Below are 24,199 nucleotides of genomic sequence, written 5' to 3'. Positions count from 1 at the left end.
CTTGCTCATTACCTTAATCCAATTCTCTCAAGCTCCATTTCTAAATTATTTTTATATACGTTGGTTATGTATCTTGATCAGTACATCACGTGAGTTGCTCGTGATCATGTGTAAAACAAAGATTCAAACTTCGATGCTATGAAATTGAGGGGAGTTACATCTCCTGATCTCCTCGAACCAGTTTAATTAGCTAGTTTCCTTCGGACAATAATAATTTGAAAAAAAGAATGAAAATTTTCCGCTAGTCACGCTTCTAATCATCGGGGTATGACTCAATTGAGTTAAGGGCCGCAAAATAAGAAGTTCAATAAACGAAATTAATATATATATATATTATATATATTTGGAATAAACAATTTTATGTTGAAAATATGGTAGGATTTAGGAAAGTAAAATTCCATTATCAATTGATCTGAAGTGGACTAACTAAACGACCATTTTGACAATTATATTACTTACGTTGAACAACTACATACGTACTTTTCATTTTTTTTTTACATTTTATCATTGTCATATAAAATACACCACTATCTACAGATTCACATTCGGATAGATTTTCTAGTTCGGGAACTCGACATTCAATTCATCCACTTCTTTATTGAATTTAGTACATAGTTACATTACATGATGTAATTAAGCACATATAGTACACAAACTACAAAAGAATTAGACAAGTCAGGACAATATTCACATAAAAATAAACCCGAAAACGAAAGACTAAATGATGATGATAATAGTCAGAGTTTGGAAACCATATAGAAAACGGAGTTTTAGAGGTCTCAGACCTGATGATCTAATCATAGAAGCATCAAAGATGACCAGTTTTCATTCAAAGATATGTAACATTTTTTTTTGACGAATTGTTTACAGTAATATTTTGTTAAATATGCAATTCTTATTAATGTTAATTAGATTTGATATCTGAAAAAGAGCTTCACAATCATTTTAGGAACGTTGACTTGTTAATGAATGTTATTCGTATGTATGAGGGTGGAAAATTGTATGCGTTGTAGTAATCTACATAGTCAAACGGTATACTTTATCAACTATCCGCAATTAACTTTAAAACTGTTTGACTTATAATTTAATAGTATTGTTATAGGCACGAAGGTAGAAAATCCAAATTGATCTCCATAGTTAGTCGACATATTCTATAATTTTCCTGAACAGTAAACCATTCATATACAGATGTTGGATCACATAAAAAGACCTTGCTCCTAATAAAATGGGATGGCTAATAGTAAAGAGTTGGTATGCATTACGTAAACCATGTTTTTCTAGATAGAAGCTTCTAATCCTAATTAATTTTAGTTTATTTCATACAATTTATTTTATGAATATATTGACCCACGTTTAGTTAAAATTTAAAGAGAAGATGGAATGTTAATGCATGTAGATGTGAAAGCAATTATGTGAAGTTATATTTTATGAAAGAAAACCAAGCTAATAGGGAACATAAAGTAATATTTAAGATTTTAAGAACCTTCAAAATCATATTATAAGCAATTTGGTTTCCTCCAAAGTGGAGAACACAAGTGCTTCGTTGATTATTAGTATTACTTTCTTTCTCATCTTTTCTCTATGTGCTTCGCAAAAGAAACATGCTGTTTGTTTAAAGACAAACATTTCTGTCGTTAAACCCATTTTGTTGTCATTTTAAATTGCTTTAGTTCTTTTCGCTTTCTTGTTACATAATTTTGTCCCATTCATAGAGCCTGTATATGCAAGATGGCTTTTTAAACAATGATGATGATCAATACAATATGTGATTTGTTATCTGTAGAGGAATATACTATATAATAAGCCATCAAGTAGTAAATAACAATTAGCGTATTGTCCATTCATGCTTGACCACTTACGGTACATACACATCTAATTCGGTATAAAAATTTGTATAATTAGTTTGAATTTAGAATCAGAAACTTCAAGCTCAGAATTAAACGGAATTAGTAAATATCAAATCATTTTTCCTTATTAAGTACCCATATATATATAGTTGAACTTTCATACCGAGACTAATATTATCTCTGTTTACTATACATATAGACGCTCATGTGGGAGATAACTGAGGATCGACAATACCCATCCGGTTTGAACCTATTTAGGCATGTTGTTTATCCATATCAGATCTAAAAGATTGTTTGATAGATTTTGACTTGTAACTCGATTTGATTAACATTGTCCATTTTATGAGTAAAGTATTATTAATTTGACGTGTCCACCGGTCAAGAAGTCAAAGAGCTATACGAGTTAACCACAATCCACTCGTGCGTTTTGTAGTCTCTTCTCATTCTTTATTGACAAGTCAACAACGGAAGCTTTGGTCCAAATTAAGCCCATAAAAATAAACATACTTTAACATTAATTAATTGTTCATAAGTCAGTGGCTAGTCTAACTAAATCTCTTTAACTCTATTTCACGATGATTATAATAAGTTATGGACATGATGGTTGAATAGAAGTTTTCTACAAGTTTCTAGGTCATAGTTACTTGGTAGTTAATTTTCTATTGTTTGATGTGAAGTCAAATACTCCATTTCTTTGATTAATATAAATATTAATGTACGTTTTCCATCAAGTAGTTATAGAGCCATCAAGGTATTTGTCAAACAAGAGTATTTAACGCAGAAATGTAAAACTGCAGTGAGAACCCACTTTTATTCTGAAAATACATATCATAAAATAATTGTGAGATGAGATGGTAAACATTTTGTAGTCGAAGTCGAAACCAAATTTACAGAAATGACTAAGTTGGTCCTAAGCACTGCCCATATTTAATACCGTAAGGACAACGAAATTGTGTTTGTATATATATGTGTTCATTAATCGTAACTAAATATAACTAAGCACCAAATTATATAGTGTAGTTTAATTTAGTGGTTTTTTATTTAAGGACCGAATTTATGTAGAACATTGTTCGTTAATGTGGAACTCAGATGATGTATTAGATACCAAACTTAATTTGAATATCGGCCAACAAAACCTCGTACCGAGGAGGAAAAACAACAGAAAATAGAGTGAACAAGTCGAAGATAAACTCATGATGCAGAAGGAGAAGTAACAAAATATGAATAAAATAAATTAAGGTCAATGACATATTAGATGTCGTCGCTTCAGAAAAAGCAAGCCATTGAGATTCGGGGAAGTCGGTAAGATATTGAAGTCAAACACAATCTCTTTATGTTGTTCCAAAATATACAAAACATATGTCGAAACTTCAAATTGCGACTCCTCTACAATCTACATCGAGGCATGCTTATAAGTTTGGCCCAAGACTTTGTTGCCTACAAAACTGCGGATTACATGGGATGAACTAATTATATTTTCATATATTAATATAACGAAAAATGTTACAACATAATTTTTACAAATTAAAAAATAAAATTACAAATCATAATTTATTTTTCCTTCTAAATTTCTGCAAATAAAATTAGTTTTTTTTTTATTACTAGTCATTAACAATTCGGAGAAGAATAAACATTCCTCTAACTCTTAACAATTTTAACTTTAGCTAGGTACACAAAATATTAGACTATACAATTTACGATTTTGGTTTTGTGCATTTTTTTTTAAAATAATAAAAGCTTATGTTATGGCTTATTGGGCTTTAGGGCCAAATATCAAAAGAACGGGTCGATAGCCTTTTGGACATTTATCTATGTATATGGATCGAACTATATACTGTTTTTATATGTTGGATTTAGAACTTCAGCCATGTGGAAATTGTGGATAAGGAAGAGATCTTGTTTAAAGTTTTAGATATTTTGATGCACATCTTTTTCTCAATCATATCGTTTGAATTTAGAATTCTAAGCAAATTAATGAGATTGTGGAAAAAAAAGAAGCAAACTAGTGAGATGTTTATTTGAACAGTTTAACATTATTTTGATTTTTACATATTATTATTTTTTCTTACATAAAATAAAATAAATATACGGTTATTCTTTAACACAACAAAAAGAAACTTTTTACCAAATCAGGTAAATACTAAAAAAATATTCATCCAGAAAGAGTAAAAATCCTAATCCAAGAAAATTAGCGGCCAAAACAAAAAAAACAACGATATTAGCAGCACATGTTGATTGCCATAAGCCAAAGCCAATCCTCTTCTTCTCTGTTTCTGGATGTCCACCAATCATCTTCGCACTTCTTTCGTCCAGTCGATGATAATAACGGTGGAGAACGACGGAGGCGGGCGACGTTAGGGTTTCTAATCATTTCTCTCTCTTAGACGCTTATGGCAGTGAAGAAAGCCTGCGAAATGTTCCCGAAGAGTTTGATCGAAGATGTTCACAAATGGGGTTGCATGAAGCAAACCGGTGTTAGCCTTAGATACATGATGGAGTTTGGTTCCAAACCTACTGAGAGGAATCTTTTGATTTCTGCTCAGTTTTTGCATAAGGAGCTTCCGATTCGCGTCGCCAGGAGAGCGATCGAACTCCAGACGCTTCCTTATGGTCTCTCTGATAAACCTGCCGTTTTGAAGGTACTCTTTCTGGGAGTTTCGAATTTTGTTGTTTCTAGAATTCGAATTTGTGATTTTGCGGAACTTTGAATTGATATTTGTGTTGGTTGATTGTCTAAGTGTTGTTGGTTCTTATTAGATTTTTTTGGATATTGTAGATTTAATGTAAAGTTGGTGTGAGATTATTATTTCAAGCTTCTTTTAATTCAAAGGCTTTTAAAGCTAATGCTACAGTGAAATTGAATGCTTAGAAGATTGTTTGGAACGAAAACAGATTTTGGCATTTTTGTGGATGATGTGTTATGTTGAAACGTTGTCTCATTTTCATGTTGTATTGTAGGTGCGGGATTGGTATTTGGAATCTTTCAGGGACATGAGAGCATTTCCTGAGATTAAGGATTCGGGTGACGAGAAAGATTTCACTCAGATGATTAAGGCTGTCAAAGTAAGGCATAACAATGTGGTTCCCATGATGGCTTTGGGTGTTAATCAGCTCAAGAAAGGAATGAATTCTGGAAATCTTGATGAGATTCATCAGTTTCTTGATCGTTTCTACTTGTCGCGAATCGGGATCCGGATGCTTATTGGTAAGACTTGTTTCTATTTTTTTTTCAATCTCTTTTCCCTGACTGAAAAGTTTTTGTTTGCTGATGTTGTTGTGTTAATACTTGTTGTGGTTACTATGGAATTCTCAGGGCAGCACGTTGAGTTGCATAATCCAAATCCACCGCTTCATACAGTGGGTTATATACACACAAAGATGTCTCCTATGGAGGTAGCAAGGAATGCAAGTGAAGATGCTCGGTCAATTTGTTTCCGAGAGTACGGTTCTGCACCGGAAATAAACATATATGGCGATCCCAGTTTCACCTTTCCGTGAGTTTCAAGTTGACTGCATTTTTTATTTCTTAGATTCAGTTTGTAGCTTTTGTTCTCATGTGGTTACCAATATCTTTTTCTTCTACTCCTGTAGGTATGTTCCAACGCATTTGCATCTTATGATGTATGAGCTAGTCAAGAACTCTCTACGTGCTGTCCAAGAGCGATTTGTTGACTCTGATAGAGTTGCACCACCAATCCGCATTATAGTTGCTGATGGAATCGAAGATGTTACTATAAAGGTTGGTTACCCTGCACTTTTTTTCTCCTTTTTGCTAGCCATTTCGTTCTTTGTTGCATCGGTTTGATCCAATCATTGTTGTGAGTTAATATAACAGGTCTCAGATGAAGGTGGAGGTATAGCAAGAAGCGGTCTTCCCAGAATATTCACCTATCTTTACAGCACTGCAAGAAACCCGCTTGAGGAGGATGTCGATTTAGGAATAGCTGATGTTCCCGTGACTATGGCTGGATATGGTTATGGTCTTCCAATTAGTCGCTTGTATGCTCGATATTTCGGTGGAGATTTGCAGATCATATCCATGGAAGGATATGGTGAGTCAACTACTTCTTCTTCCGTTTCATATTTTCAGATCAATAGACATAAAAGTCTCTTAACCTGAAATATCTCAATCAGCATTCATAAGACAGATTCAGTTTTGATTAATGTGTATTGTTGAAATGTGCAGGGACTGATGCATACTTGCACTTGTCTCGCCTTGGAGATTCGCAAGAGCCTTTACCCTGAGAACATCTCTATGTCAGGCAAAGTAAAGAAAGCTTTGACATGTATTTATGGTAGATGAGGGATATCTACAATACTCAATTATTTATGCTTTTCCAGTTTCTTCTAATGTACAGACTACAGACATTATTTTCTCGTATTACGCTTTCTTGATTTTAGACTCAGATATGGAGCTTTTTCCAAGTGAGTTAATCTCCTATGATTTGTTTTGATTCGATCCAAAACCACCTTGTATCCGAAAGTCAGCAAAACATTATTGGTTTATATTCGATAAAACAGCTACAAGAAGGTCCTGGATTTGGATCGGTTACTTTAAATATTCTTCACTGGTTCAATTTTTTCCAAGATTTCTGAAGAACAAATAAGAGATCAACACGACGGCGTTTGTGACGTTGACGATTTTATAACAGCCAAACGTCATCGTTTCTGGATTTATACATAACGACGTCGCGTGGTTTCTCTTTTTTTTTTTTTTTTTTTTTTTTGTCAGAGTTTCCTCCTTGTCTTTCGTGAACCCCCAGCCTCACTTCTTCTTCCAAAAGCCGAACCCAGACCCTGTTCTCTAGTTCCCATCGACGTTCTTGATCCTCTCTGGTTCGCACCCGTGTTTTTAATCAATTCTGGTTCGCATAGGTGACTCCGGTACTGTTTCTTCGTCGATGTAAGTCTTTTCTTTGTCTCTTGTAGCTCAAACCCTAAATCGTTGCATCCTTTTGTGTTATGATGCTCAACTATGACTTCTGCAAAACCATCTTCGGATTTCTTCACCTTAAATCCATGGCTCAGTTCCCTTATTCGTTTGATTTCTGTATAGTTACTCTAATTTGTGATTGAGATTGTATTTGTTGGATTTCTCGGCATGGTTGTGTTATGGTCTCGTGGAACTGTACGCGTGAGCTTAGCTTGATTATATCGTTGATGAATCATGTGGCATTAATTCTTTGATATTGTGAAAGCTTAGGTCGAATTATGTAGAATCAGGTCTCTGGAAGATGATACCTGTATGTCAAAGTTTTTGTATGGTAACATGAGAGAGTTTTCTCTTCTTGCAGAGCCTTTTCCTATGGCCACAACAGAAGATACTCCAGCTTCTGCTGGTCCAAGATATGCTCCAGAGGACCCAACTCTTCCCCAACCATGGAAGGGACTTATTGATGGAAGCACAGGAATTCTCTATTACTGGAATCCTGAAACCAATGTCACTCAGTATGAAAGACCTTCTGCGCCTCCTCCCCACTCTGCCACAACACCGAAGCTAGCTCAGATTCCTGTACCCTCTTCAGGACAAGGTCACCAAGCTCAGCATGAACAAGCAAAACCAGTTGGTCATGTGTCTCAGCAGCATGGTTTCCAACAACAGCCACAGCAATTTCCATCCCAACATGTAAGACCCCAAATGATGCAGCAGCATCCGGCCCAGCAAATGCCTCAACAATCAGGTCAACAGTTTCCCCAACAACAGAGCCAATCGATGGTGCCGCACCCACATGGGCATCCTTCTGTACAGACTTATCAGCCAACGACGCAGCAGCAGCAGCAAGGGATGCAGAATCAGCATTCACAAATGCCTCAGCAGCTGAGCCATCAGTATGCTCATTCACAACAACATTACATGGGTTTTCGGCCTCACATGCAAACGCAAGGACTTCAAAATTCACATCAGACACCTCAGGGTGGTCCCCATGGTCAGCAGTTTCCGAGCCAGCAAGAGTACAACTCATTGGCTCCGAAGAGGGAGGGGGATGAGTTCCATGGGGGTAAGAAAACTGGGTTTTCTCAACCCCATTTACCAAATTCTGAACGTTCACCATCTCAAAATACCCACTTTGAAGCCAATGCAGCATCACAAAAGACGAATGCAAACTTGGCTATGGCTCAGAAATGCAATGGACCTCAAGCAAATGCTGCAGTCACACAGTTTCAACAGCCAGGGGCGAACCTAATTCACCAGCAACTTGGACCTAGGGCGCCAAATCAAATGGACCAGACAATGTTGCACCAGAAGTCTCACGTTTCCCCTTTCCAATCAAATAATACTTATGAGAATAATCTACAATCTAGGCCTGGTAATGACTCGTACGTTAACATGAGAATGGAAGTGCCGGTTAGGGGTGCCCAACCACTTCATCCTGCAGCAATGCCTAAGGTTAGCTGCAGATGATCTCTTCTCCTATCTGTCTTGTTAAATATTTCTGCCTCACTGTTATTTCTTACGAAAAATAAGTATTTAATAAAATGCTATGCAGGATATAAGGATAAGTGGTGGTCCACCAACAAATGCTGATCCCGCCATGGGGCAAACAGGGCATGGAACATATGGACACGCTGGTCCAGCTTTTCCAAATAAATCCTTGGTGCGGCCTCATTTTGTCACATCTCCTGATGTTCCCCATCTCTCTCCCGTTGAAATATACCGAAAACAACATGAAGTCACAACAACTGTAAGTTCATATTTCTTGAATTCCTTTGCTTAACTTGTCAGTTTAATGTTTTAAAGCTATAATGTGCTGTAATATTTTGCAATTGTTGTTTCAGTGAATGTTTGTCCATAAAACTCTACTGAGAATGTGGGATTGGACGAACTTCAACTGGAATAAGTAATAGCATTTTAGAATAGTGTTAAACCTTGCACTTTCTCATGTATTCTAATCTGTTTACGGCCTTTAATAATTAATCGTTTGTTGCGCAGGGCGAGAACATTCCAGCACCATACATCACATTTGAATCTAGTGGTCTCCCACCTGAAATCCTTAGAGAGGTCAGTTTTATAATGAACTTTATCAGTGGCGTAGGTTCTTCACATATATGGTGTGCTAATGTTTTTGTCTTTGTTTTTCAGTTGCTTTCTGCTGGATTTCCATCGCCAACACCGATCCAGGCCCAAACATGGCCAATTGCTCTGCAAAGCAGGGATATAGTTGCAATTGCAAAAACTGGTTCTGGTAAAACATTGGGATACTTGATCCCTGCCTTCATTCTTCTAAGGCACTGTCGTAACGACTCCCGCAATGGCCCCACAGTTTTGATCCTAGCTCCTACTCGGGAGCTAGCCACACAAATACAAGACGAAGCACTAAGGTTTGGACGGTCTTCCAGGATATCATGCACTGTAAGTTTAATTTGAGTCTCGTTGACAGTTATCGCTAGGCTGATAGAGCCATACTGTGTTTTTGTTTACGAATCTATGTTCTGGTCATCAGTGTTTGTATGGTGGAGCTCCAAAGGGTCCTCAATTGAAAGAGTTGGAACGAGGAGCTGATATTGTGGTGGCAACTCCTGGGCGTCTAAATGATATACTGGAGATGAAGATGATTGATTTCCAGCAGGTTTCCCTTCTTGTGCTTGACGAGGCAGACCGAATGCTTGACATGGGTTTTGAACCCCAAATCCGTAAGATTGTGAATGAAATACCTCCTCGGAGACAGACTCTTATGTACACAGCCACTTGGCCAAAAGAAGTAAGAAAAATTGCAAGCGATCTTCTTGTGAACCCTGTCCAAGTTAACATAGGCAGGGTAGATGAGTTGGCTGCTAACAAAGCAATAACGCAGGTGATGATCATCTAAACCATTTTATATCACTGTAAAGCAATACTTACACATAACTTGGTGATGAGGTTACTGAAGCAAACCCATCCTTATAACGCAGTATGTTGAAGTAGTCCCACAAATGGAGAAAGAGAGACGTTTGGAGCAAATCCTTAGGTCACAAGAACGAGGTTCAAAAGTTATAATATTTTGCTCCACGAAGAGGCTTTGTGACCATCTTGCACGTAGTGTCGGACGTCATTTTGGCGCTGTTGTGATCCATGGAGACAAGACTCAAGGTGAGAGAGATTGGGTGCTTAACCAGTTCCGAAGCGGGAAGTCTTGTGTACTGATAGCTACTGACGTTGCTGCCCGGGGACTCGACATAAAAGACATACGGTTTGTTGTAATAATTCCTGGTATATATCTCTTTGCTTGTTTGTTATCAAGATTACTTACCTTTGTTCGTGTTTATACTACTTCAGAGTTGTGATCAACTACGATTTTCCAACTGGAGTTGAAGACTATGTCCACCGTATTGGGAGAACCGGTCGAGCTGGTGCAACTGGAGTTGCATTCACTTTCTTTACAGAGCAAGATTGGAAATACGCACCTGATTTGATCAAAGTCCTGGAAGGAGCGAACCAGCAAGTACCGCCTCAAGTAAGAGATATTGCAATGCGTGGTGGTGGTGGTGGTGGTCCCGGTTATAGCCAGGATCGAAGAGGTATGGTTAACCGGTTTGACTCTGGCGGTGGTGGTACCCGTTGGGATTCTGGTGGTGGGTTTGGTGGGCGTGGTGGTGGGTTTAGTGGCCGTGAGGGTGGGTTTGGAGGCCGTGAGGGTGGATTTGGGGGCCGTGAGGGTGGATTTGGAGGCCGTGGGGGAAGATTTGGAATGAGAGATGACTCATTTGGACGTGGCGGGAATCGTGGTCGGGGTTTTACTGGTCCTGATGCTGGTCATATGAATGTGGGTGGTAGAGGCGGATTTGGTCGGTTTGGCAATAATAATAATATGGAGAGCCGAGGCTTTGGTCGTGGTAGTGGTAGAGGCTTTGGTCGTGGTGTTGGACGGTTTGACAACAGAAGAGGTAGAAGTCGCAGCAGAAGTCCTGATTTGGTTCGGCCACGGCGCCGTAGCTCGAGCTATAGCCGGAGTCGAAGCCGGAGCGGGAGCTATAGTCGTAGCCGTAGCCGTAGCAGGAGCTGGTCACGTTCAAGGAGTCGCAGCCCTAGACATAGCCGTGACCGAGGTGGTCATAACAGGAGCAGAAGCTATAGCCGTAGTCCTAGTCCGGTTTATGAAAGACGAGATAGAGCGCCACGTGTTTCTGGGTTTGATATTAAACCACCAGTTGAATCTGTAGTGAACCTGGACATGAATGCCGCGGCAGCGATTGAAAACGTGGTTCCTACATCCTTGTCTGAGAGACAAGGGAATGGGGTTGTTGAATCGGAGGTAGAAGCGGCTTTAGTACGACCAGTGGTTGATGAAGAACCCTAAAACCAAATCATAGAATGATATAAATCCTCACTACGGAGATATCACAAGCTCACCCCAAATTTTTTGGGTATTGAATGGATTCACCAAATCAGACAGCTGACACGTCTTCTCAGATTTGTTGGCTGAGGTTTCTTTATTTTCATTTTTTTATTTTTTTCTCATGTTCTTGTTGTATCATGGAGAATTAGTTTGTAATGTATTTGAGAATTTTTATCGTTTATGTAAACGCCTTCTATTGCCTTCAGAAAAATCTAGACTAGCATCAAAGGAAGAACTTGGGAAAAACTGTAATTCTAGTCTTCTAGATAGACAGATACAGCATTTAGAGATGATAAATTTACAATGTTCTTGGAATGGTGAACGATGTTTAAATTCAATTCTTGCTTACATCATTGCATGAATTCTTTAGATTGAACGTACTTTTCAGTCAAAGAATTAGAGATGATGAGTCCATGTCATGACTTTTGTGATATTTTGATATTTTCTGTCATCTTATATTCATACAAGTACAAAAGTATCTCAACATTTGCAAGTACAACACAGACAAAAATTTCAAAATAAACAACAATTCAAGACAATTAATCCTTTTGTGTGGAAACTAATCAACAATTCAAGACACAATGAGAGGTTTTACTTATTGTCCAAGAAACCAATCTAATCGCTTTTTTTGCCATCCTCTCTCGTTGGCTTCTTGACATAATTCTTTGAATGGAAGTTGGAAAAGAGAGCCAAAAGAGAAGCATTAAATGCAGCGTTGAAACACCATCCCCAAATCCCGGTGCAACCCGACCCGAATAAGTGCTCTCGGAGCATCCAACCGGATAACCCGAAACTGAAAACAAACTGAACAATCTGACAATCCGTCACCAATCTCTTCCACTTGGGCCTCGATCCAACGGCGCAGAGGAAGTAGTAACCGTACATGATGACGTGTACCGTCGAATTCGTCACGAGCGCAATCGGAAACATCGATTGGCGAGTTCGGAGCCAGAGATAACACATGACCACAACCGTCGCGTGGTGGTACACGTGGAGGAAGGATAGCCGTTGGATTGATTTGCCGAGTATGATGAGGATCGTGTCTCCGAACTCGAGGATCTTCGAGAGGTAGAAGACTTGAGCCCAGAAGAAAAGCGGTCCGTTAGGTTTAACGTCGACGGGAAAGCAAATCGCGTGAAGGAAACGCGCCATCGGATCTGAAGACGCGTGAGATGAGGTTATTGAGAGAGTGCAACCGACGGCCATGACTAAGGAGAGGAGACAGAGGATTAGGCTGTGGACGGCTGTGATCGGTTTGAGGATACGTGGACTGAGTGATGGGAGTGAATCGATGGCGGATCGGAGGAGGAACGTGGCGGAGAGGTAAACGGAGACTACGACGGATACGAAAAAGACGGTGGAGCCTAGGGTTTCACCTTCGATCCAAGTAAAATTGGAGATGTAGGGGTGGTTAACGAGCCAGTAGGTTAAAGAGGAGTAAATTGATGCCATAGCCTCCGGTGAATCGCCGACGAAGTTTGGGGAGTTGACGTTTGAAGATATGGTTTAGCGAGAGATGAAGGATCAAAGGCTTACCCAATTGGCTAATTTTCATGAAAGTGGGTCCCAGAGGATCTTGTTTTTATCTTTTTTAAGTATAGTATCGTATAATATTATATTTAGATGATATGCTACTGTTGTTGTTATTTGTTGAATTGGGCCACGCCGCCGTAGCCCGTAGTTCTAGCCCGGTTTATGAGGACTACGAGATAGGCCCATTGTAGCAGCGGCGGCTCTTAAAAACCGTGGTCACTCTCTCCTCCATTATCATAAAGAGAGGGTTTGGTACGACCAGTGGTTGATGAACCAACACTGGTAGGCATAAAAAATATTATAGAACTAATCTCAGTGTCCAATCCTTTAAAGAAACGTTGGTTGGCAAATGTTGTATAGAAAGATGTATGCAATAAGAAGAATCAGACGATCATGATGATTTTATGTGACATTTTTATATATTTTGTCATCTTATTCGTTAATATATAAAACAATTTCAAACCATGCATCCCAACATTTTACAGTAACAACTAACAACACACATCAACATATCCAAACTAGATATATATATAATAATCATGACAATTTAATCGTTTTTCTTGGAAAATAATGTAATCGCTTTATTTGCCCACCTCTCTCCGTGAATAAATATAAAGGATTCGATCTTATACAAAGGCGACGTTGTAGTCTTCTCATAGTTCTTGGAGTGGAAGTTGTAGAAGAGAGCCAATAGAGAAGCAGTAAACACACCATTGAAATAAACTGTCCAAATCCCGGCGCAACCCGACCCGAAATAATGCTCTGGGAGCATCCAAGCGGCTCCTAACCCCATGCCGAAAGCAAACTGAACCATTTGAAAATTCGTCACCAACTTCTTCCACTTGGGCCTCGATCCGATAGCGCAGAGGAAATAGTACCCGTACATAATCACATGGACCGTCGAGTTCAACACGAGCCCAACAGGAAACATCGATTGACGTGTTCGTAACCAGAGGTAGCACAAAATCACAACCGTTGCGTGGTGGTAGACGTGGAGGAACGAGAGCCGTTGGATTGATTTGTTGAGTATGATGAGAAGTGTGTCTACGAACTCAAGGATCTTCGAGAGGTAAAAGACTTGAGCCCAAAAGAAAAGCGGTCCCTTAGGTTTCACGTCGAGGGGGAAACAAACGGCGTCGAAGAGACGCGCCTTCGGGTCCGAGGAAGAGATTAGGGAGAGAGTGCAACCAACGGCCATGGTTAAGGAGAGGAGGAAGAGAATGAGGCTGTGAACGGCTGTGATTGGTTTGAGAATGCGGGGACCGAGTGTGGGGAGTGAATCGACGGTGTATCGGAGGAGGAATGTGGCGGAGAGGTAAAGGGAGACGACGACAAAGACAAAGAAAACGGTGGAGCCTAGTGTTTCACCTTCGGTCCACGTGAAGTTGGCAATGTAGGGGTGGTGGACGAGCCAGTAGGTTAGGGTGGAGTAAACAGATGCCATTATTCTCTAGCGAAGTTAGTTTGGAGGAGTTGAAGTTTGATATGGCTTATATACACATACTAATGGAGTAAACGGATGGTGGCGTTGCGTCTTCTTATTTGTTTTGGAACATGAAGTACAACGGTGCCATTGCGTCATGAATACTCTAAGTCACGCAACTGCTCCGGTTTCCCGGCACTGATATGGGAGAGAGACGATGGGGTCATCAGAGGCTTACCAATTTGAATAACGTGGGAAGGTAATATCGTAATGAATGCATCATCAATATTTTTTTATCATGCATAAGCATAACGTGGGAAGGTAATATCGTAAAATCTAGTTATCAATGTGATGATGATTAATGCTAATGGTGTTTTAAAAGGAGAAAAACTTGTCTTTAATAAGAGGAAGTTTAGGCTTGGTGACTGAAAATTGTCGTTTTTTCAAATAAGGCTATAGGTTTTTAAAACATTTGGGCTTAGAACCCATTTCGGTAGGGACTTAACCAAAGATAACTGAAACATTTGAACTCCTAGGCCTTGTCATCTAACACACATTTCTTATTTACATAATGGCTTGTATGATTTGAACTACAAGCCAAAAAACTTCAAAAGGGTGTAATCTTTTTGAAGATGGATGTTGGTCTTCATTTCTTGGCCAGTAATTTCTTCGGGAGCTTATCGAGGGGCGTTGATTTAAGTAAAAATAGCCTCGCAGCTCGCTCTCGCAATGTCCCTCTGCATTTCAGACCGCGTGACTGAAGCTCAGTCTTCAATCTCTCCATCCCCAAAACCTCCATATCTGTGGCTGCTTTGAACTCAGCAAAGTTAAGCGGTTCAACAGGTTTGCAACACACTCTTTCTTTCGCAGTTCCTCCTCTCTTTACGACAAAATCATCGTTTCCACTTGATTTCTCCACCTTTTCAAGTTGATCCATTGCATCAGCAACAGCAAAATCATCCATCTTCTCTTCGTTAATTCTTTGAACAACCGTGATCTCTCCCTTAACTACATCTGAACTTTGGTGCACTACAAAGTCGTTCTCACCATCATGGGATCCATCCAAAACAGAGCCTGAGCTTTCATCAGTATCCTTATGATCTGAATCAACTTGACCACCAACAACAGATTTCTCATCTTCCTCGTCACTGCTATCATCACTGTCACTATCTTCAACAGCTCTCTTTCCATTCCATATTTTGATTCGTTTCGATTTTTCAGATTCTGCAGTACCCATCTTCTTCCCTTTTCTCTTATTCCCATTCTTGAAAGTTTCGTTCAAAGCCAAATGCACAGCCAAAATACACTTATCAGATCCCCCCTTATACTTGTTGACATTCTTCTGCGTAGCTCCATCTCCAACACCTTGTTTAGCATTATTGGATTGCTCCTTCAGATACTCAAGAGCCTTTTTCTCAAAATTCCTCCCTTATTCACCATCCTTCCACTCCTGAAGCCTGTTCTCGGCGTTTACATCTCCGTTCACTCATATCCCTACACGAATCGAAATTGTTTGTCTTCTTCTGTCCAGCTTTCATAACCACATTACGAAGTAACGATCCGAGTCCACCTTTGCCTCCACGGAGGGACAGGACAAGATTCATGGTGGTGTCAGACTGAGAAATCGCGGATGCGCCGGGGATTTGGAATCCTCCGCTTATCAATCTCTGTAGATGCGTCGGAATCTTCGTTTGCTCGAAGATCCGCTGCTTGATCTGCTCGCCACACGCTATCGGAGAGGAAAAGGTTAGGGTTACTGATTTTCCGTCGAGTAGTCTCACGAAAAACTGCAACGGCTTACAACTTTGATCCGCCATCGATTTTCGATTCTAAAGCTTGGACGAAGAAGAAGAACAAAGTTCGATTCGATTTCTGGAGAGAAATTGGGGGAAAGTTGAAAAACGGATCCCTAAGGTAGTCTGAGTCTCTCTCTCTCTCTGCTTGTTGGGCTAAGAATAAGATTTCTTTTTGGTAATGTGTTGGGCTAAGAATAAGATTGATATCTCTTCTGATGCGGTTTCTTCTTGTTGGGCTTCATAGTTGGGCTTTTCGTTTTGAAAAGTCTTAGGTTTTATGTTTTGCTTTGGCTAGTTTGTTGTCTATGACCTTTTTAGCTTGATGTATGTGTTTCGTATCTTAATAAAATACAAAAGAGTGTATTACAAAAGAAAAAAAAAAAGATGTTTGTAGAGTGAATTAAAATTATAGTATAAATTATGCGAGAAAAATGAATACTATAAAAAATGGTTAGCAAACTAGTATTTTCTAATCAGTGAGTGCTGGAAATCACCGCCCATTAGTACTGTAGATTAGGATGCCACTAGCTAGTAAATAGAAGATATTTATTAGGAAAATTCGTCCAAAGAATTTGTAAAAAACTAAAAACCCATTAAATCAAGTAAATCGTCATTGTCAGAAAATGTGACATGTTTTTGGAAAAAGATTCCAATTCATCAATCCGAGAAAAATGTATGACTCAAAAATCTAAAAATGTCTTAGTTTGGAAGAGATGAGAATGAGATAAATGAACCAACTTGACTCTTAACTTAATCTCATTTATAGAAAAATTGGTAAAAGAGTGATAAGAGACATTTAAACGCCGTGTTAGGCGGAAGAAGTGTACAAAACCAATCACGAGCATTGTCTGAAACCGGAGTCAAAGAGACACAGAGACAGACATCTCTCTCCTCTCATCAGATCTCAACACATCACACTCTCTTCCCTTTTTTAAAATCCAATTTTACTGTTGTTTTTTTCTCCTCCAGCAGTAGTTTTTAACTGATAAAAAATCTCCCACGGCTCTTGTATAGAGACTAGAGAGGTCAAGCCTAGAAAACGAAAGCTATTTTCTCTCAGTCTTCTAAAGTTGTGTTCCTTTAGTCATTTTGAGCTGATTTGTCTCTGGTAAGTGTTTTTCTTTCTTTCTCTCTCAGTCATTCTTGAATCCAAGCTCAGAGATCCCATGACTTTTTTACTTCTCGCCAGCTTTTGATTTTTCTATGAGCTTTCCGTACTAAATGTGTTGTAAAGTTCTCACCTTTTTGTTTGCCAAATCACCCATTATCAAATCTACATAACTCCTTTTAAAGACATCCTCCGCAATTAACGCTTTTGAAGACATTTCTTTGGGTTTCTTTTAAGGTTCCTGCAAATATTTGTATTCGGATCTGAGTTTCTTAGTAATTAAAAGGGTATTAAGATTTATTCGTTACTCTTTGTTTATTTTGGTTACACTATTGGAATTTTTTTCAATCTAAATCATTCTAGTTGTATCAGATTTCCTATCTTGGTTACTACATGCTTTATCTTAATCATGCATCATAATCCTGGGTTTTGAGTTTTAACAGAACTGAGTGTTGTTTTGTAGGACACTGAAAACTTGAACACACCAAATCTACATGGACGAAGCAGAGAGCTTTGTCCCGTTTCAGGGTATAAAGAAAGATGTCAAAGGGAGACTCAACTGCTACAAGCAAGATTGGATCAGTGGTCTCAGAGCTGGATTTAGGTATATTCATTTTTCAGGAAATGTTGATGCTTGAGCTTTGATAGTAACTTAATTTATGCAAAAATATTATAGGATTCTGGCACCAACAACTTACATATTCTTTGCATCCGCTATTCCGGTGATTACATTTGGAGAACAGTTGGAAAGAGATACTGGTATATGATAACTCTTTTTGTTCCCTCATTCAAATAATCTGTCTTTGATTATTGTGAGAGTAACAGAAAACTTGTGTGTTTTGTTTCTTTTGCAACAAGATGGGAAGATTACCGCTGTTCAAACCTTAGTTTCGACTGCATTATGTGGAGTGATACATTCCATTATTGGTGGACAACCATTGTTGATTCTTGGTGTTGCAGAGCCTACTGTTATAATGTACACCTTCATGTTCAATTTTGCTAAAAGTAGAACGGATTTGGGCTCTAATCTCTTTCTAGCGTGGACCGGATGGTAAACTCAAGTTTTTCTCTTTGCATAGCTCAGTTCCTTTCAAAAGCTTTTAAAGTCTCAAAAATTTATGAGAGGGGCATTGTCCTTTTTGTTTTTCATGGATGATTTCTTTTTAAGGGTTTGCTTGTGGACGGGGCTGTTGTTGTTCTTGTTAGCTGTATTAGGCGCTTGCACCTTCATCAATCGATTCACTCGACTTGCTGGGGAACTGTTTGGTATTCTAATAGCCATGCTTTTCATGCAAGAAGCCATTAGAGTAAGTAAAAGAGCTTTCTTTATCAATTACATTCACAACTTATACTAGCATTTGCACCAAAGGCATTCCTTTATGTTGAAACTCTACTTTTCAGGGCATTGTGGATGAGTTTGGTGTCCCCGGAAGAACAAATCCAAGATCAGCTGAGTTTCAACCTGCTTGGGTGTTTGCAAATGGAATGTTCGGTTTGGTTTTGTCTTCTGGACTTCTCTATACTGGACTAAAAAGCCGAAAAGCAAGGTCTTGGAGATTTGGTGCTGGTAAGGAACCTTGATATTTATTCAAACAGTGAATCAAAAACCAAAAAAATCTGTCTAAAAGTCATTTACTTCTCCAAGCAAGAACCTCAGGAACATCGGTATCCTTGTCATTGCAGAATGGTTACGTGGGTTTATAGCAGATTATGGTGTTCCAGTAATGGTGGTAGTGTGGACTTGTATATCATACATACCTTGGAAAAGTGTTCCTCAAGGGATACCAAGACGTCTTGTTAGTCCTAATCCATGGTCTCCTGGTGCATATCAGAATTGGACTGTCATTAAGGCACTAATCACTTCCTCTACACTTATTATTCTCTTTACTATTAATGCTTCATGTTGATATTCATGAAAGTGCATGATGAATAAACTGCAGGAGATGGTGGATGTACCTGTGCTTTACATTCTTTTAGCGGTTGTTCCAGCGTCAATGATTGCGGTTCTTTACTACTTTGACCATAGTGTAGCCTCGCAGCTCGCACAGCAGGAAGATTTCAATCTGAGAAAGCCTCCTGCTTACCATTATGATCTGTTTCTTCTAGGTTTCTTGGTAAGAGATGAAGTGTATGTTTTTCTTGACTGATTTATTGACTTGACCAGTTACGAAATATGAAAGGTTGGAACTCTTCTTTTGTAGACAATCCTTTGCGGTCTCATCGGAATTCCTCCATCCAATGGTGTCATCCCTCAGTCTCCAATGCACACAAAAAGCTTGGCAACACTGAATCACCAGGTTTGATTACATATTGTAGTGTGTTTTATGTAGGCCTTCAATTGTATTTCTCAAAAGGCATTTAAAAACTGGTTGATGTGCAGTTACTTCGAAACAAACTCGTGGCAGCTGCGCGTAAATGCATCAGAAACAATGCAACAATTGGAGAAGTCTATGGAAGCATGGAAGAAGCTTACCAACAAATGCAGAGCCCTCTGATACACCAAGAGCCTTCTCGGGTATGTTGGTATCATCTATATATTAGTTTATAATTTGACCTTTTTAACTCATCCCTGATCAAGCACGGTGCAATATCAGATTCAAGGACTCAAGCAGTCACATATTCAAAAGGCTTCAAACGCCGATGCACTGGTCGATGAAACAGTGTTCGATATAGAGACGGAAGTGGAGAATATTCTGCCAGTAGAAGTAAAAGAACAAAGAGTAAGCAACTTTCTTCAAGCTATGATGGTGGCTGGATGTGTTGCAGCAATGCCTTTGATCAAAAGAATCCCAAGCTCGGTTCTTTGGGGTTACTTCGCTTACATGGCAATCGAAAGCCTCCCAGGGAATCAATTCTGGGAAAGGATCGTGCTTCTCTTCACTGCCCCAAGTAGAAGATTCAAGTAAAAAACAAACCTTTCTTCATCAATCTGAAAATCTTGTTGTTGGTGTATTCTCATGGTCTCTGTGAACTTTGGTCTCTTTTTTTGTGCAGAGTTCTTGAGGATAATCATGCTGTGTTTATTGAAACGGTTCCGTTTAAGACAATGGCGATGTTTACTCTGTTTCAAACCGCTTACTTACTGGTCTGCTTTGGCATCACGTGGGTTCCGGTGGCCGGAGTTTTGTTCCCGTTGATGATAATGTTTCTTGTTCCAGTTAGGCAATATGTGTTGCCTAATTTCTTCAAAGGAGCTCATCTTCAAGACTTGGATGCTGCAGAGTATGAAGAAGCACCTGCTATCTTATCATTCAATCTCAAACCGGTAATTAATTCTCTTCTTCTTCTCTTCAAAAGCTTAAGGCTTTATCGAGAACATACCGGTAATATACTGGTTTCTTCGTGGTTGTGTGCAGGAAGGGGAAGTGAGCCGTGCGACGTCGTTTGCGGATAGTGGAGAAGTGATGGACGGAATGTTTACGAGAAGCAGAGGAGAGATAAGGAAAGTGAGCAGCTTGAAGCTAGGCGGTGGAGGAAGTGGATCGACGGTAGGTTCGCCGGCGGGAGGAGGAGTGGAGTTGATGAGAAGAGTGGTGAGTTTTCAGAATCCAAGGGTGTCGGAGAAAGTGTACATTCGGAGCTTAAGTGATTTCAGAGGAGGTGGAGAGATTAGTCCACGATCGTCCGCTGGAAGAGCTCCGTTCAGTCCACGATCCGCCACGGGTGGTGGAGGAGGAGAACAGAGACTTTCTAATTTAGGAAAGTCTGTTTAGTAAACAGTATAGTGTAGTCTCTCTCTCTATTCATATTTGTTCTAACCAACCAATCCTATATAGCCAAGTTATTCCATTTGCCTGTCATTATGAGATTTAAGAAATGAAAAGAAGATTATCTCTCGGAGAATTTGTTTATTTCAGGAAAATTTGAAATGATTTTGATCTCCAAGTACAAAAAAATGGACAAAAAAAATTATTAGAGTCCTAGTTAGTAGTCCAAGAGTACAAAACAAAGCAATACAAAAAAGTTAAAACGACATCGTTTTCATTGTAAATAACTGACATCGTTTCGTTGTTATATAAAACAACGTCGTTTCCTATAGCAACAAGATGCTCTCTGCTTCAGCTGGCCTTCGTCGTCTCTGCCTGGGCTCTGAAACTGCATTTGGCTGATCTTGGATCTTCATGAATTATGTACTTGAAAGATCATCGAAATTCAATATAAAACGGGTAAAGCTTCTCAATTTTACAATAAACACAACTTTTCAGCTATTGAAACAGTGACTAAGCTGTTTTTCTTTTGAGCTATATTTCTTTGTTAGTGCTAAGTAATAGTAAACAACAATTTACTATGATCTTGCTTCTGGGTCTCCTTATATCCATTAAAGACTGATCCTTTCTGCACCAATTCAGTTTAATCTTTCTTCTTTTAGCTTAAATGTCTCTGGTTAGTTATGTCTGAAGTATACAACACCGGTTCCAAAGTTCGTTGACCATTGTTTGAGTTCTTCTTTTATTAGGATTGTGAGAATAAGAATCGGATTATGCTAACTCTAATTCGTAATCTGCGTTTTACTTTAGGTTACTCAATGAAGCAATTCATGTCAGTGGTGAGATTCAAATTTGGTTTCACTTCAGTCAGAATGAGGGATTGGTCGGTGGGAGTCTCCATTATGGTTCTTACATTGATCTTCATCATCCGTTATGAACAATCTGATCACACTCACACTGTGGATGATTCTAGTATAGAAGGAGAGAGTGTTCATGAACCCGCAAAGAAGCCACATTTTATGACTTTGGAAGATCTTGATTATCTATTTTCAAACAAGAGCTTTTTTGGAGAAGAAGAAGTGTCCAATGGAATGCTTGTATGGTCTCGAATGCGTCCATTTCTTGAAAGGCCAGATGCTTTGCCAGAAACTGCTCAAGGGATAGAAGAAGCTACATTGGCAATGAAAGGTTTGGTTTTAGAAATCAATAGAGAGAAGAGAGCTTATTCTTCTGGTATGGTCTCTAAGGAAATTAGAAGAATCTGTCCGGATTTTGTCACTGCATTTGATAAGGATTTGTCTGGTTTAAGTCATGTACTTCTTGAGCTTCCTTGTGGTTTAATTGAAGATTCTTCAATAACTTTGGTTGGTATTCCTGATGAACATTCTAGTAGCTTCCAGATTCAGCTCGTTGGCTCGGGATTATCAGGAGAAACTCGTCGGCCAATAATCTTGCGTTACAATGTGAACTTTTCTAAACCATCGATAGTGCAAAATACATGGACAGAGAAGCTAGGTTGGGGAAACGAAGAGCGATGCCAATATCATGGATCATTGAAAAATCATTTAGGTAACAGAACTCACATATCTTTTCTCTTGTATGTCATCTCGATGGATTGTTGAAAAGTCTCTTGGCAACCATTGTAGTTGATGAACTTCCTCTCTGCAACAAACAGACCGGTAGAATCATTTCGGAAAAGAGTTCCAACGATGATGCAACTATGGAACTTTCTCTTTCAAATGCTAATTTTCCATTTCTCAAAGGGAGTCCCTTCACTGCCGCATTGTGGTTTGGCTTAGAAGGTTTTCATATGACGATAAATGGGCGGCACGAGACTTCATTTGCTTACAGGGAGGTAAAGGATGACTATACCATGTTAGTTTTGAGGTTGTTGCTTTGTTTAAAACTGACATATCTAATTTTCAGAAGCTCGAGCCATGGTTAGTCAGTGCAGTCAAAGTCTCAGGTGGTTTGAAAATTTTATCTGTCTTAGCCACAAGACTGCCCATTCCCGATGACCATGCATCTTTAATCATAGAAGAGAAACTTAAAGCTCCATCTCTTTCCGGGACAAGAATAGAACTATTGGTGGGTGTTTTCTCCACTGGAAATAATTTTAAGCGGCGTATGGCATTGAGAAGATCTTGGATGCAATACGAGGCAGTAAGATCTGGCAAAGTAGCTGTTCGATTTCTCATTGGCCTTGTAAGTACCTCTGCAAGCTAACATTCCTCCTTGGATTTATACATATCTTAGCATTAACTTGGCGTTTCTTTTACTCAGCACACAAATGAAAAAGTCAATTTAGAGATGTGGAGAGAATCTAAGGCATATGGAGACATTCAGTTTATGCCATTTGTTGACTACTATGGTTTACTTAGCTTGAAAACAGTTGCGCTTTGCATTCTCGGGGTAAGCTACTAGTAGTTTACACAAACATAGAAACTATGAGATATCACTTCTTGCCTTGTCTTGGTTAATCCCTCTCTGATGGATGTTTCTCCATGTTGATACAGACCAAAGTCATCCCAGCAAAATACATAATGAAGACGGATGATGATGCGTTTGTACGGATTGATGAGCTCCTATCAAGTCTAGAAGAAAGACCGTCTAGTGCCCTTCTGTACGGTTTGATCTCATTTGATTCATCACCGGACCGTGAACAAGGCAGCAAATGGTTTATCCCTAAAGAGGTAAAACTTCTCAATATTTCTCACACCTCTGTGGGCTCTAATCCTCTTAGAGACTCATATATGGCTTTCTCTTTGTGAAGGAATGGCCTTTAGATTCATACCCTCCATGGGCACATGGCCCTGGCTACATCATCTCTCATGATATAGCGAAATTTGTGGTGAAGGGTCACCGTCAAAGAGATCTTGGAGTGAGTTTTGTAGTTTCATCACCATAGAGTTAAGATATAACGAATCCTAGATATCATAAGTGACGTTGTTCTTATGTTGTTTGTTGAAAGCTTTTCAAGCTGGAAGATGTGGCGATGGGGATATGGATTCAACAATTCAACCAGACGATAAAAAGAGTGAAGTACATCAATGACAAAAGATTTCATAACAGTGATTGTAAATCAAATTACATTCTTGTTCATTACCAAACTCCTAGACTAATTTTGTGTCTTTGGGAGAAGCTGCAAAAAGAGAACCAATCTATTTGCTGCGAATAAATCTCTCGAGCATGTACGTATGTAACTTTTCTGGTTCTGTTTCACACTTCAGGAAGAAGTTCTCCCAGTTAAAGACACACTGGCTCGAGTATGTCAGAGTATATTGGCTATTATCTGTCTTTGTAGATTCTCTCAATCAGCATATCTACAAACATATTCGAACCATAGTTTATAGGCCAGGAGCGTGTCAAAGGTGCCATTAGTGTCTTATTCATTGTCCTCGTAAACGTTGTTGCTTTTGTTGTATCGGGGCACACTTATCCGGATTTATCGATTATGCAATTGCCCTACTA

At 39.2% G+C, this 24,199-nt stretch overlaps 7 protein-coding genes across 12 annotated transcripts; 4 read left to right on the top strand and 3 right to left on the bottom strand.

The window, feature by feature from the left end:
* Positions 1–3,954: 3,954 nt before the first annotated feature.
* Positions 3,955–6,470, top strand: PDK (pyruvate dehydrogenase kinase). Its single transcript, NM_111524.4, has 6 exons — positions 3,955–4,486; positions 4,806–5,052; positions 5,161–5,341; positions 5,439–5,586; positions 5,683–5,899; positions 6,034–6,470. Exons 1-6 carry the CDS (start codon positions 4,238–4,240, stop codon positions 6,090–6,092), a joined length of 1,101 nt encoding a protein of 366 aa, NP_187300.3. The 5' UTR covers positions 3,955–4,237; the 3' UTR covers positions 6,093–6,470.
* Positions 6,471–6,573: 103 nt separating this feature from the next.
* On the top strand, positions 6,574–11,481 carry AT3G06480 (DEAD box RNA helicase family protein). Of its 2 annotated transcripts, NM_111523.3 has the most exons (8): positions 6,575–6,750; positions 7,142–8,235; positions 8,336–8,530; positions 8,779–8,847; positions 8,929–9,198; positions 9,290–9,640; positions 9,738–10,015; positions 10,102–11,364. In NM_111523.3, exons 2-8 carry the CDS (start codon positions 7,153–7,155, stop codon positions 11,120–11,122), a joined length of 3,267 nt encoding a protein of 1,088 aa, NP_187299.1. In that variant the 5' UTR covers positions 6,575–6,750; positions 7,142–7,152; the 3' UTR covers positions 11,123–11,364. The 2 variants fall into 2 exon arrangements, with proteins under 2 accessions (NP_001327723.1, NP_187299.1); NM_001337659.1 differs by having other exon boundaries at positions 6,574–6,750; positions 9,738–11,481.
* Positions 11,482–11,488: 7 nt separating this feature from the next.
* Positions 11,489–13,088, bottom strand: AT3G06470 (GNS1/SUR4 membrane protein family). The gene has a single exon (NM_111522.3). It carries the CDS (start codon positions 12,611–12,613, stop codon positions 11,777–11,779), a length of 837 nt encoding a protein of 278 aa, NP_187298.1. The 5' UTR covers positions 12,614–13,088; the 3' UTR covers positions 11,489–11,776.
* AT3G06460 (GNS1/SUR4 membrane protein family) lies at positions 13,052–14,160 on the bottom strand. The gene has a single exon (NM_111521.3). It carries the CDS (start codon positions 14,136–14,138, stop codon positions 13,242–13,244), a length of 897 nt encoding a protein of 298 aa, NP_187297.1. The 5' UTR covers positions 14,139–14,160; the 3' UTR covers positions 13,052–13,241.
* Positions 14,161–14,656: 496 nt separating this feature from the next.
* Positions 14,657–16,277, bottom strand: AT3G06455 (ubiquitin family protein). The gene is made up of 2 exons (NM_180192.2): positions 15,616–16,277; positions 14,657–15,482 (listed from the first exon to the last, which is right to left on the bottom strand). Exons 1-2 carry the CDS (start codon positions 15,932–15,934, stop codon positions 14,764–14,766), a joined length of 1,038 nt encoding a protein of 345 aa, NP_850523.2. The 5' UTR covers positions 15,935–16,277; the 3' UTR covers positions 14,657–14,763.
* Positions 16,278–16,708: 431 nt separating this feature from the next.
* On the top strand, positions 16,709–20,904 carry AT3G06450 (HCO3- transporter family). Of its 4 annotated transcripts, none has more exons than NM_111520.5 (13): positions 16,709–17,021; positions 17,485–17,625; positions 17,698–17,780; positions 17,880–18,072; positions 18,190–18,328; positions 18,423–18,588; positions 18,705–18,871; positions 18,962–19,135; positions 19,223–19,318; positions 19,402–19,536; positions 19,616–19,923; positions 20,016–20,286; positions 20,378–20,904. In NM_111520.5, exons 2-13 carry the CDS (start codon positions 17,516–17,518, stop codon positions 20,732–20,734), a joined length of 2,199 nt encoding a protein of 732 aa, NP_187296.2. In that variant the 5' UTR covers positions 16,709–17,021; positions 17,485–17,515; the 3' UTR covers positions 20,735–20,904. The 4 variants fall into 4 exon arrangements, with proteins under 4 accessions (NP_187296.2, NP_001118590.1, NP_001326597.1 ...); NM_001125118.2 differs by lacking the exon at positions 16,709–17,021 and adding an exon at positions 17,028–17,308; NM_001337658.1 differs by lacking the exon at positions 16,709–17,021 and adding an exon at positions 17,030–17,258 and having other exon boundaries at positions 20,378–20,860.
* Positions 20,905–21,058: 154 nt separating this feature from the next.
* AT3G06440 (Galactosyltransferase family protein) lies at positions 21,059–24,197 on the top strand. Of its 2 annotated transcripts, NM_001337656.1 has the most exons (9): positions 21,065–21,187; positions 21,539–22,041; positions 22,129–22,297; positions 22,375–22,583; positions 22,655–22,933; positions 23,012–23,140; positions 23,245–23,421; positions 23,502–23,609; positions 23,700–24,014. In NM_001337656.1, exons 2-9 carry the CDS (start codon positions 21,547–21,549, stop codon positions 23,904–23,906), a joined length of 1,773 nt encoding a protein of 590 aa, NP_001319486.1. In that variant the 5' UTR covers positions 21,065–21,187; positions 21,539–21,546; the 3' UTR covers positions 23,907–24,014. The 2 variants fall into 2 exon arrangements, with proteins under 2 accessions (NP_566284.1, NP_001319486.1); NM_111519.3 differs by having other exon boundaries at positions 21,059–21,187; positions 21,539–22,297; positions 23,700–24,197.
* Positions 24,198–24,199: the final 2 nt, after the last annotated feature.

Source organism: Arabidopsis thaliana, chromosome 3 (genome assembly GCF_000001735.4).
Source record: "Arabidopsis thaliana chromosome 3, partial sequence".
Taxonomy (NCBI): Eukaryota; Viridiplantae; Streptophyta; class Magnoliopsida; order Brassicales; family Brassicaceae; genus Arabidopsis; species Arabidopsis thaliana.
Note: the sequence above shows the minus strand (reverse complement) of the source record. Positions and strands in the feature narration are given on the sequence as shown.

Coding starts and splice junctions, on each gene's coding strand:
- PDK (NM_111524.4), top strand. CDS start 4,238: ATGGCAGTGAAGAAAGCCTGCGAAATGTTCCCGAAGAGTTTGATCGAA. Junction 5,053..5,160: donor CGGGATCCGGATGCTTATTG/GTAAGACTTGTT, acceptor TGGAATTCTCAG/GGCAGCACGTTGAGTTGCAT. Junction 5,342..5,438: donor GATCCCAGTTTCACCTTTCC/GTGAGTTTCAAG, acceptor CTACTCCTGTAG/GTATGTTCCAACGCATTTGC.
- AT3G06480 (NM_111523.3), top strand. CDS start 7,153: ATGGCCACAACAGAAGATACTCCAGCTTCTGCTGGTCCAAGATATGCT. Junction 8,236..8,335: donor ATCCTGCAGCAATGCCTAAG/GTTAGCTGCAGA, acceptor AATGCTATGCAG/GATATAAGGATAAGTGGTGG. Junction 9,641..9,737: donor CTAACAAAGCAATAACGCAG/GTGATGATCATC, acceptor CTTATAACGCAG/TATGTTGAAGTAGTCCCACA.
- AT3G06470 (NM_111522.3), bottom strand. CDS start 12,613: ATGGCATCAATTTACTCCTCTTTAACCTACTGGCTCGTTAACCACCCC.
- AT3G06460 (NM_111521.3), bottom strand. CDS start 14,138: ATGGCATCTGTTTACTCCACCCTAACCTACTGGCTCGTCCACCACCCC.
- AT3G06455 (NM_180192.2), bottom strand. CDS start 15,934: ATGGCGGATCAAAGTTGTAAGCCGTTGCAGTTTTTCGTGAGACTACTC. Junction 15,483..15,615: donor GACAAACAATTTCGATTCGT/GTAGGGATATGA, acceptor ATGCTAAACAAG/GTGTTGGAGATGGAGCTACG.
- AT3G06450 (NM_111520.5), top strand. CDS start 17,516: ATGGACGAAGCAGAGAGCTTTGTCCCGTTTCAGGGTATAAAGAAAGAT. Junction 17,626..17,697: donor GGTCTCAGAGCTGGATTTAG/GTATATTCATTT, acceptor AAAATATTATAG/GATTCTGGCACCAACAACTT. Junction 19,319..19,401: donor TGGCAACACTGAATCACCAG/GTTTGATTACAT, acceptor GTTGATGTGCAG/TTACTTCGAAACAAACTCGT.
- AT3G06440 (NM_111519.3), top strand. CDS start 21,547: ATGAAGCAATTCATGTCAGTGGTGAGATTCAAATTTGGTTTCACTTCA. Junction 23,141..23,244: donor TTGCGCTTTGCATTCTCGGG/GTAAGCTACTAG, acceptor ATGTTGATACAG/ACCAAAGTCATCCCAGCAAA. Junction 23,422..23,501: donor AATGGTTTATCCCTAAAGAG/GTAAAACTTCTC, acceptor CTCTTTGTGAAG/GAATGGCCTTTAGATTCATA.